Source organism: Dendronephthya gigantea, unplaced genomic scaffold (assembly GCF_004324835.1).
Source record: "Dendronephthya gigantea isolate DGI-Jeju-01 unplaced genomic scaffold, DenGig_1.0 000009F, whole genome shotgun sequence".
In the NCBI taxonomy this organism is placed as follows: Eukaryota; Metazoa; Cnidaria; class Anthozoa; order Malacalcyonacea; family Nephtheidae; genus Dendronephthya; species Dendronephthya gigantea.
The window spans coordinates 519,069-536,293 of record NW_021163019.1 but is presented as its reverse complement, the minus strand read 5'-3'; the positions used below and the strand labels follow the sequence as shown (position 1 = coordinate 536,293).

At 34.9% G+C, this 17,225-nt stretch overlaps 1 protein-coding gene and 1 long non-coding RNA gene across 3 annotated transcripts; both read right to left on the bottom strand.

Moving 5' to 3' along the window:
- Positions 1–1,677: 1,677 nt before the first annotated feature.
- Positions 1,678–15,970, bottom strand: LOC114517738 (isoaspartyl peptidase/L-asparaginase-like). Its single transcript, XM_028537549.1, has 7 exons — positions 15,889–15,970; positions 14,751–15,201; positions 10,031–10,157; positions 9,526–9,676; positions 2,909–3,304; positions 2,567–2,739; positions 1,678–2,406 (listed from the first exon to the last, which is right to left on the bottom strand). The coding sequence occupies exons 2-7, from the start codon at positions 15,188–15,190 to the stop codon at positions 2,218–2,220; spliced, it is 1,476 nt and encodes a 491-aa protein (XP_028393350.1). The 5' UTR covers positions 15,191–15,201; positions 15,889–15,970; the 3' UTR covers positions 1,678–2,217.
- LOC114517739 lies at positions 10,645–13,654 on the bottom strand. Of its 2 annotated transcripts, XR_003686417.1 has the most exons (4): positions 12,733–13,654; positions 11,996–12,527; positions 11,752–11,896; positions 10,645–11,388 (listed from the first exon to the last, which is right to left on the bottom strand). It is a non-coding gene; the product is annotated as an uncharacterized LOC114517739 (long non-coding RNA). The 2 variants fall into 2 exon arrangements; XR_003686416.1 differs by having other exon boundaries at positions 11,752–12,527.
- Positions 15,971–17,225: the final 1,255 nt, after the last annotated feature.

Below are 17,225 nucleotides of genomic sequence, written 5' to 3'. Positions count from 1 at the left end.
TTATAAGCAATATGACTGAGACATGTTGAATAATTTGGGATAAAAAAAGGATTACTTTACGGAGAGATTAAATGAAATTAAGAATAACCCGAAGGACATGTGGAAAGTGATCAACAAGATAACTAGTAATATACAATTACTTAATGGTTTCTGTGTTTGGATGGCCTGATCCAAACACGCGGGAATGTTGCGAGAGTTAAGAAAAGCGCGCGAAACACGAGCCGAAGGCGAGTGTTTTGCGAGCTTTTCTTAACTCGAGCAACATTCCCAAGTGTTTGGATCAGATCATTCAAACACGGAAACCATTAAGTAATTGTTTTATAAAATAACAAACCATAATAAATTTGTTTTTAAATTCCCGCGAAATTTCCGTGTTTGGATGGCCTGATCCAAACACGGGCTTCAACCAATCAGAACACACGTTATATACATGTTATTTTATAATAAGAAATCAAAAACAACTTCCATCCCAAGGCTTGACATTAATGGAAACGTTACTGGAGATTCAAACGAGATTTCGAACTCATTTAACTGATTTTTTAGTACAATTGGACAAAATTTAGCAAGCGAACTTCCAGTAACTACCGACAAACCCGAATCGTACATCACTCCCACTAATTCAAATTTTCAATCGCAAAATGTCTTAGAGTGGGATGTGCTCAATTTACTCCAATCTTTGAAAGATTCAAAAACATGTGGACATGATAGAATTTCATCAAAATTATTGGGAGGTATTGTCCCTTTTAAGTAGAATTTTTAACCAATCACTCAATACAAGTATTTTCCCTGATGATTTGAAAACAGCAATAACTACTCCCATTTATAAATCGGGAAGCAAAACTGAATGTAATAACTATGGACCCATATTTGTTCTATCATCAGTTGCGAAAATTTTTTAAAAAGTAATATCTAATCAACTCGCAGCATTTGTAAAATAGCGGAATAATTTCTTCTCAACAGTCTGGTTTCAGAAAAAAGTTCTCAACAGAAACAGCAATGCTCAATGTAACAAGTAGATGGTTAGTAAATATGGATCATGGGCGTCTAGATTTGAAGAAAGCATTTGACTGTGTAGACCATTCTATTTTGATAAAAAACTGGCTCTATGTGGTTGTACTGATACTACACTAGACTGGTTTAGTTCTTATCCTTCAAATCGAACCTAGATGTGTAAAATGTGTTATTTTTTTGTTTATAGATATAGTTATCCGGCGAAATAAACAGAAATGATGGAAATGTCTTTTGTTTCAACCAAAATGTTGTTTGCTTTAATGATCTTGATATACTTTGGTGGAAATCTGAACAATCCCAATGAAGATATTCCTATTCGTGACAAGCAATTAAAACAACTGAAAGAAGACGTGGAAAAACTGGGGAAAGAGATGTGTTAATGAGAGACTGGGAAATTAAACGTGGATGAAATTAAATCATATTTTAACGAAAGACTATACGATCTCTCAATGAAACTCAAAACAATTGTTCGTCTCAGGCTCAGGTAAAATAATGTGGCAGAATAAACTGACAGTTTGACTAGATTTGAGGATACACTACTACACTCGGCCTGCCTTTACTAGTCGTGCGTGTCCTTTTCAAAAAATTTTATACCTGCTTAACAAATCGGGAGTGAAACAATATTATGCCACCATTTACTGATTAATCATTATTTCTATTGTGCTTATATGTGTTTAAATGTGTTTGATACAACAATGTTCAAAAAAGTTTTAATTGAGACAATTAAAGAGTAAAGTATTAATGCCATTAGCAGAACATGTCGCAGTGCGTTTACCTCAAACCACTTGTAGTGTGTGCCTTATATAAGGCCGACACACAATGGACGCAATCCACCAACGCAAGGCGATTTTACGATTTTTTTCAGTTTTCAAAAGAAAATAAGTTCAATCAGTTTATGATTTTTTAGATAATTACGAAAATATTGTACATTTAGCTCTAATTCCGATGGTTGTCAAAATTTCTTTCAAGGATTGGTTTTTCTTCTCCGAACAGAAAAATTCGCCTCGCGTCCAGTATAAACAGTACAATACAAACTTAGATTATCAAGATATTATTGAATATATGAATTCCTGTTGGCTTACTGTTGATTATTAAATCAGTTTAGTTGGCCGTATAAGTTAATTTTGCATTACATTGCCACGGAAGAAGTGTTCGTATAAAAAGTGCAATATTATTATTTTATCGCTATTGTTTTTTTGCGATCTTTTAAAGTTGCTCTTCCCCAACGTCGTTTTGTCGCAAGCCAAATTGCATTGTGTTTTCCTTGATGCTGGCCCAACCCATCATAGCAGTGGTAGAAGCCTTTCCAAAATGTCCATGTTGATCAATCGCAATTACACCGCCTACATCATGCACCTGTCTTCTCATCTTGCCCAAAGACTCTTTTGCAGAATCCTATGGTGTAAAAAAGGATATTGAGTGCGGGGTACTGTGATTTTCGGAAAGCAGTTTGCCGTCTTATGGGGTTTGTACGTAATTTACCTCTTAAAATGGTTTAGAGTCCTTGGTATACTAAAATATAGCGCTAAAAGAATTGTAAACTTCAGAACCAAACCTGAGCATTCCGTCCACCCTCCATCATGTAAACGACATCTCTTGCTAAGGTCATTTTAATTATTGATTCCCCTAGTCCAGATGTTGTTGCTGCTCCGTGTTTATTTGCGTAACCACCACAACCCACCATCGATGCATCACTAACACGGCCTTTTAATCTTCCTGCAACACCGCCTACAAAAAGCAAAACAATTACAATACTGATTATATGGAAATTTTCTGCTTTTAGAATCTCTTGATGAAAAACGTCTATAAACCATGTCAAATGACGATTTTTCACGAAAAAAGTTTAAGAGGGAAAACAGTTTTAAAACCACAGAGGAAGAGCTCTAGGAATCTTCACCTGTTGATACCGCGCAAGCGAAATGACCATTGGTATCTCTAGCAACTGCTGATACTGTGTCACCACTGTCATCATTAGCAACAGCTGATGCGGTGTCACGACTGGTATTCCCAGGAACAGCTGATGCTGTCTCGCAACAGGAATCCCCATCAGCCTCGCCCACGAGTAGTCCCCGCATTCGACAGTCTACGTATTTAACAAAATCCGTGTAGGAAATTCGCACGTTTTCGGATCGCTGGGTTACGAGTTGTTTTTTGTCATTCAGTGCGGGAAATCCCTTTTCTTTAGCAAATTTCAGTGCTCCCTCACCACTCAAGCCACAATGGTATGAGTCATTCATGATTAGTTTGGCAAGTGAAACAGGATTACGGAAGTGGCCTCCAGAGGTCACTGATCCTATACAGGAAGTAAGCTACAATGTAAAGACAAGCTTGGATGGACGCTGATATTGTGTCCATCCTAATTTCATCACTTTCTGAATTCTGGAGCCGATTGTACAAAGTCTGAATCTGGGCCGTCGCTAGAAGCTTAATTGGGGGGGGGGGCGGGTGCATATTTATATATGCGTGTTATGCCCGACTCATTCTTTTGTTATTAATTGTTTCTATGGTTTTACGAACATGATTATATGAATATACACCCCACAATGATATAATTAGGCTTCTAGCGACAGCCGTAGTCCGGATAGCGCTATCCACCGGATAGTGTTTCTTCAATAGGTCTAAAAATGCTTGAAAGGTTTAAAAACCAACAAATAATAAAGAGGAACATCATTTTTGGGCTAAGATTTAATCAAAATTATACCCAACAACAGGGGATTCTAAAGTAATTAAATTAAACACTATCCGGTGTGTTACGAGATGTTACATCAAGTATGCTCGTGCGCAGCCAAGACCGGTCCGTACTGTCAAGACCTCGGGCTGATATTTCTCTAGTACGGACCTCAAATTCGGTTAATAAGTGGTATATATGTAACTTTTCTTAAAGTGACGAGTAGACCTGTGAAAAGAGGGAGGATGTTACAAGATATTATATCAAGTATGCACCCCCAGTATGCGGGCGCAGCCAGGATGGTGCTATAGAAACAAACATATTTTCTATTTTGCTTCGATTTTGTATTTAGAGCTACTGGTGGTAATAACTTGACAAAATATATTATTTTCGGCTCATTGTAACACGGTGGATAGCGCTATCCGGCTTTCATCAGGTACCGTCCTGCACGCTGTAAAAACTGAATGGTCGAAATGACCAAAAAAAAGGTTGCAACCATTTAAAATGGTTGTTTCAACCAATTAAATTGGTTAAAACCAAATTAAAATGGTAGAAATAACCAATAAAAAATTGGTAAAATGGATATGAAAGCTCATATTGGTAAAAACAACCAAATATATTTAGTAGAAACAAATAAAATTTGGTTAAATTGACCAATTACTCTTTGTGGTCAATGGGGTATATTTGTACACCTCTGGTTCTATTTTCTATTGAATCCAATAGAATATGCTAGAATGCTATAGCACATTCTAAATCCTATAGAATATTCCATAGAACTTCTTATGATCCTATGCTATATAGAATTGCATTGCCGTATTCTATAGAATTTACAAATCCTATAGAATATTAAGTCTTAAAGTTAAAATTCTCAGCGAAAATCGCTCGTTTTGTAAGCACAAATCAAACATATTTCACACATATCTGTAAACTGTTTTCATAATATACCTGTTCGCAGGTTAGGTGGCGGGCATTTTGCCCAAAGAAGACCGCAAGATGCCGCAAGGTTATTAGCCTGCGAATACAGAATCTATTTATACGCTTATTCCACGGTGGGGGGAAACGCGATTATCCCCCCACCGTGGAATAAGCGTATAAATAGATTCTGTATTCGCAGGCTACAAGGTTATGTGGGACTTGTATAACCGACACGCGTTATTTTCAAATTTTGAAATTCAAATTCAACCATCTACAATTTCAACAACAACATGTGTAGAGCTAAAGCATTATAATTCAGTGGTGAGTGTGTTTGTATATAGTATATGTTTATATTTAAAATATTGACTATTTTTTCGGATCAGACTTTGTATGGCTGCTGGACACTTTTTTAAAACTTTGTCCAGCTGTCACATGCCTACTAGTATTAATTAAATATGAAATGCCCTCTATGTATAACCATGCACTGAGTCATTTAAAAGATTACTTTATTCACTCCATTAAGGCTTCAAGATCACCTTTAAGTGCAAGATTCTTATGACTGATGCTGAATCAGAAATCCTCAAATTCTCATGATGCTGAATCAGAAATGGCAATTACTAGAAATACATGCATGCAGCAACCCCTCGCTATTTCAAACCAAGTACACAATTTCCTGAGTTAACCTGACCTAAACTTATATTATGAAATGACACAAAACTCAAATCAGTCTTAAAGTTTCCATCATTCAATACAAAAATAATCATAAAGCTAGTGTAAACATTGCCCGTTCAATTTTGCTGCGTTATACCATGCCAGCAATTAAGTAACGGTTTAAAATCGAAGTTTCAAACGATTAAAACAGTACAAAGTCTTCACAGACAAAGAAAAAACTTCAAATGTTATTTTATTCTGTAATTGCAGTCAACGCCGGGGGCTAAAAGTTTCAGTATACTTTAGGAATACAAAGCTCAAAAGTATACAAATACGGCTCATTCTTACCGCGAAACAAGTACGAGATAAACAAAGTAAACACGTACCCTTTGTCTTTGAAAACATTTATAAGCTTGCAGATTATGAATTATTCCTCTTACACGGCTTTGTTTTGACTGTATCCACGTTTATCTTTGCTATCTGTCATGCTTCATATATCTTGTTTCTTCTCGTTTTACTTTCTTTGCACAAAGTTTATGAAACGCTTTTACAAAAAATCAAAAATGTTTACGAAATGACAGTTGAATTGCTGACGTTCTCATTGAAATACAAACTTTCTGTCTTAGCCAATCAGAACGTTCGTTGATTACCAGTCTGCACTCGTTCGCATTTCGCGCATGCGCACAAGTACCATGACCATTGAACGTCTATGGTCCAAATTTATTAATTTAGGCGACTTTGGATTCCGCTATGTTCTCCCGGGTCCCGGGTGTAATTCCTAATCTCCGGGCGGAATTAGTACCCTCGCACGGTGCTCCGCACCGGCTCGGGGATTATTGTATTTCAGTATTTATGCCAGCGTTCTCACTTTTAAGGAAATTTCCTTAAACTAAGGAAATTTTGATCTTATTTCACCTTTTTAAGGAATTGTTTGAGAAATTTTATTTTTTAACTAGAATTACATGCATGCAGCAACCCCTCGCTATTTCAAACGAAGTACACAATTTCCTGAGTTAACCTGACCTAAATTTTATATTATGAAATGACACAAAACTCAAATCAGTCTTAAAGTTTCCATCATTCAATACAAAAATAATCACAAAGCTAGTGTAAACATTGCCCGTTCAATTTTGCTGCATTATACCATGCCAGCAATTAAGTAACGGTTTAAAATCGAAGTTTCAAACGATTAAAACAGTACAAAATCTTCACAGACAAAGAAAAAACTTCAAATGTTATTTTATTCTGTAATTGCAGTCAACGCCGGCGGCTAAAAGTTTCAGTATACTTTATAAATATAGTGTGTATTTTTGATACCAAAATTCAAATTACACTTTCAAAAACACTTTTTGAAGTTAAAGCAAAGGTGTAATAGCCCTTCACAGGTTTATGCGTTTGCAGAAAAAGCTGAAAATTTAACAAATGAACGGCATACAAAGCCGAAAAGTATACAAATACGGCTCATTCTTATCGCGAAACAAATACGAAATAAACAAAGTAAACACGTACCCTTTGTCTTTGAAAACATTTATAAGTTTGCAGATTATGAATCATTCCTCTTACACGGCTTTGTCTTGACCGTATCCACGTTCATCTTTGCTAACTGTCATGCTTCATATATCTTGTTTCTTCTCGTTTTACTTTCTTTGCACAAAGTTTATCAAACGCTTTTACAAAAATGTTTACGAAATGACAGTTAATATAAATTGCTGACGTTCTCATTGAATTACAAACTTTCTGTCTTAGCCAATCAGAACGTTCGTTGATTACTAGTCTACACTCGTTCGCATTTCACGCATGCGCACAAGTACCATGACCATTGAACGTCCACGGTCCACGACATAGAATTTGAGCAACTTTGGATTCCGCTATGTTCTGTCACAATACCCGGGTGTAATAAATCTCCCAGCGGAATTAGTACCCTCGCACGGCGCTTCGCCCCGGCTCGGGGATGAATTTCTAAGGAATTCTGAATTTTATCGAAATTATTTACTTTCGTTACAAAAGTCATAAAACTGAACAAAACATGGCAAAAATTAAAAATTGTTACTCCATTCTTACAATGATTTTTTAACTCTTCTCAACTTCTGTGATCAGTTCGTGAACCTGGCCGATAATAATAAAACAGCTTTTTACACTAACTAATATAAAACCAAAACAATTTTCCCGCCTTTTTAGTAAACTACACTAGGTCCCAGGCTTCATATCTGGGAACCCGGAGATTTAAGGAAATTTTACTCAATCTGAGGAATTTTTGTCCTTAGTCTAAGGATTTCTAAACAATAGGATGTGAGAGCCCTGATTTATGCTGTCAAAACTCAACAACTGCAAATCCTACTTCTGGTGAATCATATAGATAATATAATAGACCTTTTATATATATCATTATAAATAGGGCCATTACAACTAAAATTTATTTCTGTCAATGCTTTTGCAGTACATTTATAAATTCTATAGCTATATCATGGCATCATGCTAAGAATGAATAAGGTGTCAAGTGTTTAATTTTCAAAATTAAATGTGAAAGATTTAGTTTATGCAATTATGGGCATGTCGAGGACGCAAGAACAACTTTGCTCTCATTCCATCCCTGGAAAAGCTTCAAATGCCTTTAAAGAAAAGGATGCAAAAACTCGACCCAGAGAAAGTTAAGAGTATGTGTAGTAAGTAGTATTTGTTAGTAACTATGTGTGGAAGTTAATATATCTTATATACATATCTTGGTTTAGCTATTGTTGACTTTTACTTTTTCTGTGTGTAGAGCATCATTTCAATGCACATGGTTATGATACCGAAACATTGATTCAAAGAAGCCATCAATGCTGGCTGCTCTGGAAAAGAACAAGAACAAAGATGTCCAACACATTATTGGTCTGTTAGAGGATTGTAACCCCAACTAGAAAAAGGTATACACAGATATATATGTATATAATATACAATGTTGAACTATGCAAATCACATTTATTATGTTGCCTGCATGCTGAATCTTGTAATCAAATTTATTTAATAGAAATGGAAAACCATTGCATCTTCACTGCCCCGCTGCATCAGTTGGGGCAGAGAATGACCTGGACAATTATTTTGGGAAATTGTCCTGTAAATATTAAACTATAGTTCAAGAGTTACTCCATAAAAACTAAAAATATGCTCAAGTACGTGGCTGCTTGTCAAGTGTAGGATCTTGTTCTTTTGTGTCCCAGGATTTTTCCCATATGTAAATGTTTTATTTCCAAGCTTAGGAATATAAAGTTTTATAATTTTTAAATTTATTTTAGGATGACAGTGGTGTTGAAATTTCAACCATCTCCAAAGTTGCTATTAACTAGCTGGATCTCTTGGTGACATCCATTCACTAGACCTTGTGGCTGAAGGCATGGTAGCAGGAAAGTTTAAGCAGTTTTACATCTTAAATGCTGTTGTGTGTTTGCTGACTGCATTGTATGTATCCAACTCAGAGAACCCTAAAGCTGGAGGTGGGTAGACAAAGAATGTGTTCCTTCTTCTGGACCAGATATTACTACAAACAGACGGAAAACCGAACATTCCAATTGGACTTGAGAACTTTTTACCCCAGCTTTGAGAACCTGGAAATGACTTAAGTATAGATGAATCCTAGTAAGATAAGTGTTTGAATGTAGTAATTTGTATATATGTATGAAAATATAACCATTAGGATAAATTATTCATTATATTAGATCTTTTATAATATATATGTGTGTTTTGACAAAATTTGATTTGAAGTGCTCTGAATTTCAGGATAATTTAACCAATCTTTAATTGGTTGAAATAATTGGTCATAAAAACCATTGCACATTGGTTACATTAACCAAATGCAATATAGGTTACATTAACTTATTAAATATTGGTAGATTCAACCAATATTAATATTGGTAATTTTAACCATAATGAATTTGGTAAAAAAAATGACCAAATTTTAATTGGTTGTCCTGGTTGCATCCAGGAGAACCTTTTTTTTGTTGTTTCAACCATTCATTTTTTACAGTGCATGGATTCTTAATAGCAGCAGGCACTAAGCAAGTTGAACAGTTAAATACAGAAGCGTAGCTAGAAATTTAATTGAATGAATTGAATTGAATTGAATTGAGAGAGATTATTTATTAGAACTCTTGTTTCTACGGAATATGTAAACATGAATATACGGCCCTGGATAACTTAAATCAAACAAAATTTAGCGAGTTATTATATGATGATAAAAAATTATAAAAATTTTTTTCAAAAACACTGCATGACGTACGTATATAACAAAAAGGCGACTGTACCGCTATTTAACGTGTTTCCATCCATGATCATAGCGTCACATTCAACTTCACCTTCATTGCTTAAAAATGATCCGTAACCAGCATTAAAAAGCTCGCTATCTTCCAAAACTCGAACTGCCGCTTCTACTGCATCAACTGCTGTTCCGCCACCCTGTTATAAATAGTATATACTTTTCGTGATACCTTGGCAAGAAATCCTGGACCCGTATCTAATCCATATAATTTGCGCATCAGCTCAAATATACAATTGCAGCACTAAATTATTTAGCACATTCTTGGCTTTTTTAAAATTTCAGAAAATCATCGCACGTTTGCAATTTTGCTTTTTTCTTTTAATTCATGGTGAATTGAAGCGCGTGGAGTAATATTTGGCTGGTATGCGTTTTATGCCGTATTCAACGTGATAAATGACTAATAAATATCACTGATCAAAAATTTTGAAATACCACGTAATATTTTTTACCTTCGACGACAGAGGAATATATACAATACAATAAAAACTTACTGTCAAAACATGATATCCTGTTTTGGCCGACCTCTTGATTATCCCCATAAATTCTGGTTCCTTGATATCATCCCACAAAAGCTGCCTATACGCACCTCCCTGAACAATGATCTGCGGGCTTAATTTCCTATATGCAAAAGATTTCGAAAGATTTAAACTGTTTTAAAAAAAAAATTCGCTTCGTGTTGCCAAATCGCGTCCCCAGTCTTTATAATTTAACACGCAGGATTGTAGCATGTTTTACACTATTCGAATCAGAAAGAGCCCTTAGGGCAAGTATATTTTTTGTATTCTATATCTATCTCTTTTATCAGTTAGGTAGTCTTAGTTAGGTAAGCTAGATTAGCGTTGGTGAGACAAAGGCGGCTAGATAGTCCCATACAGGGGCAAAAACCTGAGGCACGAGCTTGAGCCAGACTGACAATATGATGGGCTGTCTATACATGCATGAGTCCGGTTTCCCGCGGGATTTAACATAGAGTAAAATTATTTTGAGCTATTAAAATAAGTGAATAGCATAATCCTAGCAGTCGAGTAGTTACAGTTTGTTACAACTCAGTTAATACCTCAGTCGAAAGCTCTATAAAAAAACAATATATATATATATACACTGTAAAAAATGAATGGTTGAAACAACCAAAAAAAAAAGGTTCTCCTGGATGCAACCAGGACAACCAATTAAAATTTGGTTATTTTTTTACCAAATTCGTTTTGGTTAAAATTACCAATATTAATATTGGTTGAATCTACCAATATTTAATAGGTTGATGTAACCTATATTGAATTTGGTTAATGTAACCAATGTGCAATGGTTTTTTTGACCAATTATTTCAACCAATTAAGGATTGGTTAAATTATCCTGAAATTCAGAGCACTTCAAATCAAATTTTGTCAAAACACACATATGTATTATAAAAGATCTAATATAATAAATAAATTATCCTAATGGTTATTTGCATTTATACATATATACAAAGTACTACATTCAAACACTTATCTTACTAGGATTCATCTATCTATACTTAAGTCATTTCCAGGTTCTCAAAGCTGCGGTAAAAAGTTTTTAACTCCAATTGGAATGTTCGTTTTTCCGTTTGTTTGTAGTAATATCTGGTCCAGAAGAAGGAACACATTCTTTGTCTACCCACCTCCATCTTTAGGGTTCTCTGCGTTGGATACATACAATGCAGTCAGCAAACACACAACAGCATTTAAGATGGAAAACTGCTTAAACTTTATTGCTACCATGCCTTCAGCCAAAAGGTCCAGTGAATGGATGTAACCAAGAGATCCAGTTAATAGCAACTTCGGGAATGTTCTTTTTTTACAATGGTCTAAATTTCAACACCACTGTCATCCTAAAATAAAAGTTAAAAATTATAAAACTTTATATTCCTAAGCTTGGAAATAAAACATTTACATATGGCAAAAATCCTGGGACACAAAAGAGCAAGACCCTACACATGACAAGCAGCCACTTGAGCATATTTTTAGTTCTTATGGAGTAACTCTTGAACTATAGTTTAATATTTACAGGGACAATTTCCCAAAATAATTGTCCAGGTCTTTCTCTGCCTCAACTGATGCAGCGGGGCAGTGTAGATGCAATGGTTTTCAATTTCTATTAAATAAGTTTGATTACAAGATTCAGCAGGCAACATAATAAATGTGATTTGCATAGTTCAACATTGTATATTATATACATATATATCTGTAGATACCTTTTTCTAGTTCGGGTGACAATCCTCTAATAGACCAATAATGTGTTGGACATCTTTGTTCTTGTTCTTTTCCAGAACAGCCAGCATTGATGGCTTCTTTGAATCAATGTTTGGGCATCTTAACCATGTGCATCGAAATGATGCTCTACACACAGAAAAAGTAAAAGTCAACAATTAGATAAACCAAGATATGTATATAAGATATATTAACTTCCACAAATAGTTACTAACAATTACTACTTACCACATATACTCTTAACTTTCTCTGGGTCGAGTTGGGGTTTTGCATCCTTTTCTTTAAAGGCATAATTTGAAAGTTTCCCAGGGATGGAATGAGAGCAAAGTTGTTCTTGCATCCTTGACATGCCCATAATTGCATAAACCAAATTTTGACCTTTGGTTAATATGTTTGGATATAAGAAAATCTGTAAATTTTAACAGTAAATATGAAATTTAAACATTTGACACCTTATTCATTCTTAGCATGATGCCATGATATAGCTATAGAATTTATAAATGTACTGCAAAAGCATTGACAGAAATAGTTGTAATGGCCCTATTTATAATGATATAAATAAAAGGTATATTATATTATCTATATGATTCACCAGAAGTAGGATTTACAGTTGTTGAGTTTTGACAGCATAAATACAATAATACTTGCCATTTCTGATTCAGCATCAGAATTTGAGGATTTCTGATTCAGCATCAGAATTTGAGGATTTCTGATTCAGCATCAGTCACAAGAATCTTGCACTTAAAGGTGATCTTGAAGCCTTGATGGAGTGAATAAAGTAATCTTTTATTAAATGACTCAGTGCATGGTTATATATAGAGGGCATTTCATATTTAATTAATACTAGTAGGCATGTGACAGCTAGACAAAGTTTTGAAAAAGTGTCCAGCAGCCATACAAAGTCTGATCTGAAAAAATAGTCAATATTTTAAATATAAACATATACTATATACAAACACACTCACCACTGAATTATAATACTTTAGCTGTACACATGTTGTTGTTGAAATTGTAGATAGTTGAATGGAACCTTTGATTATTTTCTTATCAACTTTAGAAATTCCACATGGCCATGACACAATTACTTCTTCCTCGCGATCACAGTCACTATTCACAAATAATCCGGATCTCCTCGCATATTAATCCAGCGTGTTTCACCAATTTCGCATGACTACTCATTGACAAATTCAAATAACGCGTATTTTATGTTAAAATACGAAAGAAAAACTCACTAAATTCTACTATAAAACCTTGAACCGATGACAAAGAGTCAAAGACGCGCTCAAAATTTGAAAATAACGCGTGTCGGTTATACAAGTCCCACATAACCTTGCGGTCCTCTTTGGGCAAAACGCCCGCCACGTAACCTGCGAACAGGTATATTATGAAGACAGTTTACAGATACATGCATGTGTGATTTGTCCTTACAAAACGAGTGATTTTTGCTGAGAAATTTAATTTTAAGATTTAATATTCTATAGGATTTGTAAATTCTATAGGATTTGTGAATTCTATAGAATACGGCAATGGAATTCTATATAGCATAAGATCATAAGAAGTCCTATAGAATATTCTATAGCCATAGGATTTAGAATGTGCTATAGCATTCTAGCATATTTTATTGGATTCAATAGAACATAGAACCAGAAGTCTACAAATATACCCCATTGACCACAAAGAGTAATTGGTAAATTTAACCAAATTTTATTTGTTGCTACTAAATATATTTGGTTGTTTTTACCAATATGAGCTTTCATATCCATTTTACCAATTTTTTATTGGTTATTTCTACCATTTTAATTTGGTTTTAACCAATTTAATTGGTTGAAACAACCATTTTAAATGGTTGCAACCTTTTTTTTTGGTCATTTCAACCATTCAGTTTTTACAGTGTATATATATATATATATATATATATATATATATATATATATATATATATATATATATATATACAGTCGTTATCACTAAGGTGGTCACCTTTGTATTATCACTATATTGTATTATTATTATAAACGTTAGCAATAGACATAAAAAGAAAACATAATAAGATAAAGGCCTTTATTTCATTTTCCGAGCTAAGTTCCGTCTGTGTTTTAACGACAAGAAAATTTACAAATAAGAAAGTAAAAAACTGCCGCAACTCGCAAGTTTATCGATATGTAAGCAAACCAAAATATAAACAATGTTTATTGAATACTGATCAGATCGCAAACTTCCGGTTCACCTTACTAACTCTCCACTTACGTTTGGATTTAAAAATTAACGAATAGTTTTTCAGAATTCATATAAGCGAATAATTATTTACTTACTTCTTGCTTGTTGACAGTATAATTTCAGCCATATCAGCAACATCTCCCAGAATCCAAATAAAAATTTACGACGCTGTGAAATCTGTGAAAGTACGTCGTCAACAAAGTAACGACGCACTTGTTTTGCGGTATATTTATGCGCAGTCAGTAAAAATTGGAGAGTTTACTTCCGGTCAGCCGAGTCGTCAGCGCGCGTTGTCGCATCTTAAGCTCGCCTATTTTTCAAATACGACTATCTAGAGTGAGCAGAATAACTGTTTTATTATATACATGCACAAGCGCTGAATAAAACCTATCGTACGTTGAATACTTTTGTTTCAAAGTTTGTTGCCCTTTCGGTGCACTTTGGTATACTTTTATCAAAGAAACCTTGACTTTCATCGTCGCTTGTCTCCCCAGATCTTGCCGCGATTTTTTTACGTTTCTCTACTAGACAGATATGAGTAAATATCTGTCTAGTAAATAACCAATCAGCTTGCCTGTTAGCTCATATCCAGCGCTTGTGTATATAATAATACATGGTATACAAGACAAGTTCACGGAGCTATAACCTGAGATATCACTAAAACTGTCCACATGCATTTGACCTCTCTGATGTTAAAGGAGCTGTACACATAGGTACATTGAGGACTATTTTAAAACAAAATCCACCATGGTGAAGTGCACTTTACCTTATCTTTACAGCTTCTGCTTTTTCTTCAACTTCTTCAATATTCTCAATGCCAACCACCAATCCCTCCGTTTCTACTCCGATATCTGAGAATTCTCTCTCTAAACGTTCCTTTATTTTTCCAGATTTATATTCTTCTAAAACCTCGAGAAATCTTTCGTCCGTGAAGCAATGCAGTAAAACATGTAGACTTCCCGGCTCAATTTCCCCCATTTGTTGATCTGGTCTATCACCACCAAGACTTTCATTTACAGCTGCACTGAATTCCGGTTCTCTTGACGTAACATACTTGTATATTCCAAGCATGGCGCCCAGAGAGACCGTCACAACAGAACCTGCCACTAATAGGTCTTTAACCGTTGCTCTTTCAGCGTCGATAGTGAACTTAAAATCACCAACAGAAATTAAAGCACGGGGTCCTTGAACAACCTGAGTTGCCATCTTAAAACTTCCTATTTGGTAAGAAATGAAATTGAAGACTGTGTGTATGTTTGTGCGCAAGACCACCTGCCGTCGGGTCAGGCATATTTGTTTCCCACAAGCTACTGCCATGCATCTGGTTTATATATTTAAAAGCTGGTAACATATGTGTTTCACATTAGAAAGTTTTAGAGCATTCAATGTCTGTAAGCGAATGGCGAACATATAATTTTTTTTAAAATGGTAATTTTACCATTCACTTATATAATGGGAAAAGTTATCAAGCTGAGTATTCCGGGCTCAATACTTCCGAATATTACCTTGAATATTGGCAATATTCTGTCGTATTCCGTGATATTCTGTGGGAATATTGCCTGAATACGGGTCGTATTCCGACCAGAATATCTCGGAATAAGGCACACTTGATATTCTGTATCAGAATATGGCCAGAATATTTTTAAAGTTTTATATGATATATATACATATTCAACATGTCATAATTATCTGTTAAGAACGACACTACTGTATAAGTCTATACGATAGCTGAACGCTATAATGGCTTGCACAGTTTTAAGGTGATAACCTGTAGGCTTCTATATATATATATATTGGTATAGGGGGTTTCCTTTGTCATAAAAGTGTTCAACAAAAGAAGCTATATACCACGTTTAAGAAGGCTATTTACACATAAAAAACTACAAATTTGTTATACAACTTACAGTTTACATGGAAAATTATCCCCAGAGCACAACCGCATACAAATCTAAGCAAGCGATGTAATTTATGCATCACTCAGAAATTTTTTATCATTTGCAAACCCCATGATGTGTACATTAAACAGTAGAACTATAGAAGTGAACTTTCTAACAAATGCAGTCACGGAGAAAAGCTTTTATTAAAGAACGTGTAGCGAACGAGTATAAATAAGACCGAAGTTAGCTGGCGCACTTTAGACCTGACGAGAAAGTACTCGCTAGAGTGCTCTCGAAACAAATTTGTAGTTTTTTACGTGTAAATTGCCTTCTTGAACGTTGTATATATATATATATATTTTGATAAATTTTGATATTAAGCACGCTTAGGCTTGTGCACTCTCGTTATAGTAAATTTTGTATGACAGCTCGCGACTGATTGTCCCGCTCATGTGAATAACACGTGAATGCGTGTTAGTAATAATCCCACATTAGTAATATAATACAATAACATCACATCTTCATATCATGAATAAAATCTCTTTTATGTTTGTGTGTTGGTTTCCTTCCTCCTTTTAAACCAGCCATTGTCCAGTCCCAAGCCTGGAATGAGAAATCGGTGAGGGGAAGGAATATTATTGTATGTAGCTAAAGTAGAATTGATCATGGTAAGCAATAGTGATATGATGTCCTGCTTGTAGCTCCTCATACTATCTCAGTAAATTTAAATTTAAATAAAGCACGCTTGGGCTTGTGCACTCTTGATTTGCTATAACAACCTTTCTAAATTTTGATATTAAGCACGCTTAGGCTTGTGCACTCTCATTATAGTAAATTTTGTATGACAGCTCGCGACTGATTGTCCCGCTCATGTGAATAACACGTGAATGCGTGTTAGTAATAATCCCACATTAGTAATATAATACAATAACATCACATCTTCATATCATGAATAAAATCTCTTTTATGTTTGTGTGTTGGTTTCCTTCCTCCTTTTAAACCAGCCATTGTCCAGTCCCAAGCCTGGAATGAGAAATCGGTGAGGGGAAGGAATATTATTGTATGTAGCTAAAGTGGAATTGATCATGGTAAGCAATAGTGATATGATGTCCTGCTTGTAGCTCCTCATACTATCTCAGTAAATTTAAATTTAAATAAAGCACGCTTGGGCTTGTGCACTCTTGATTTGCTATAACAACCTTTCTAAATTTTGATATTAAGCACGCTTAGGCTTGTGCACTCTCGTTATAGTAAATTTTGTATGACAGCTCGCGACTGATTGTCCCGCTCATGTGAATAACACGTGAATGCGTGTTAGTAATAATCCCACATTAGTAATATAATACAATAACATCACATCTTCA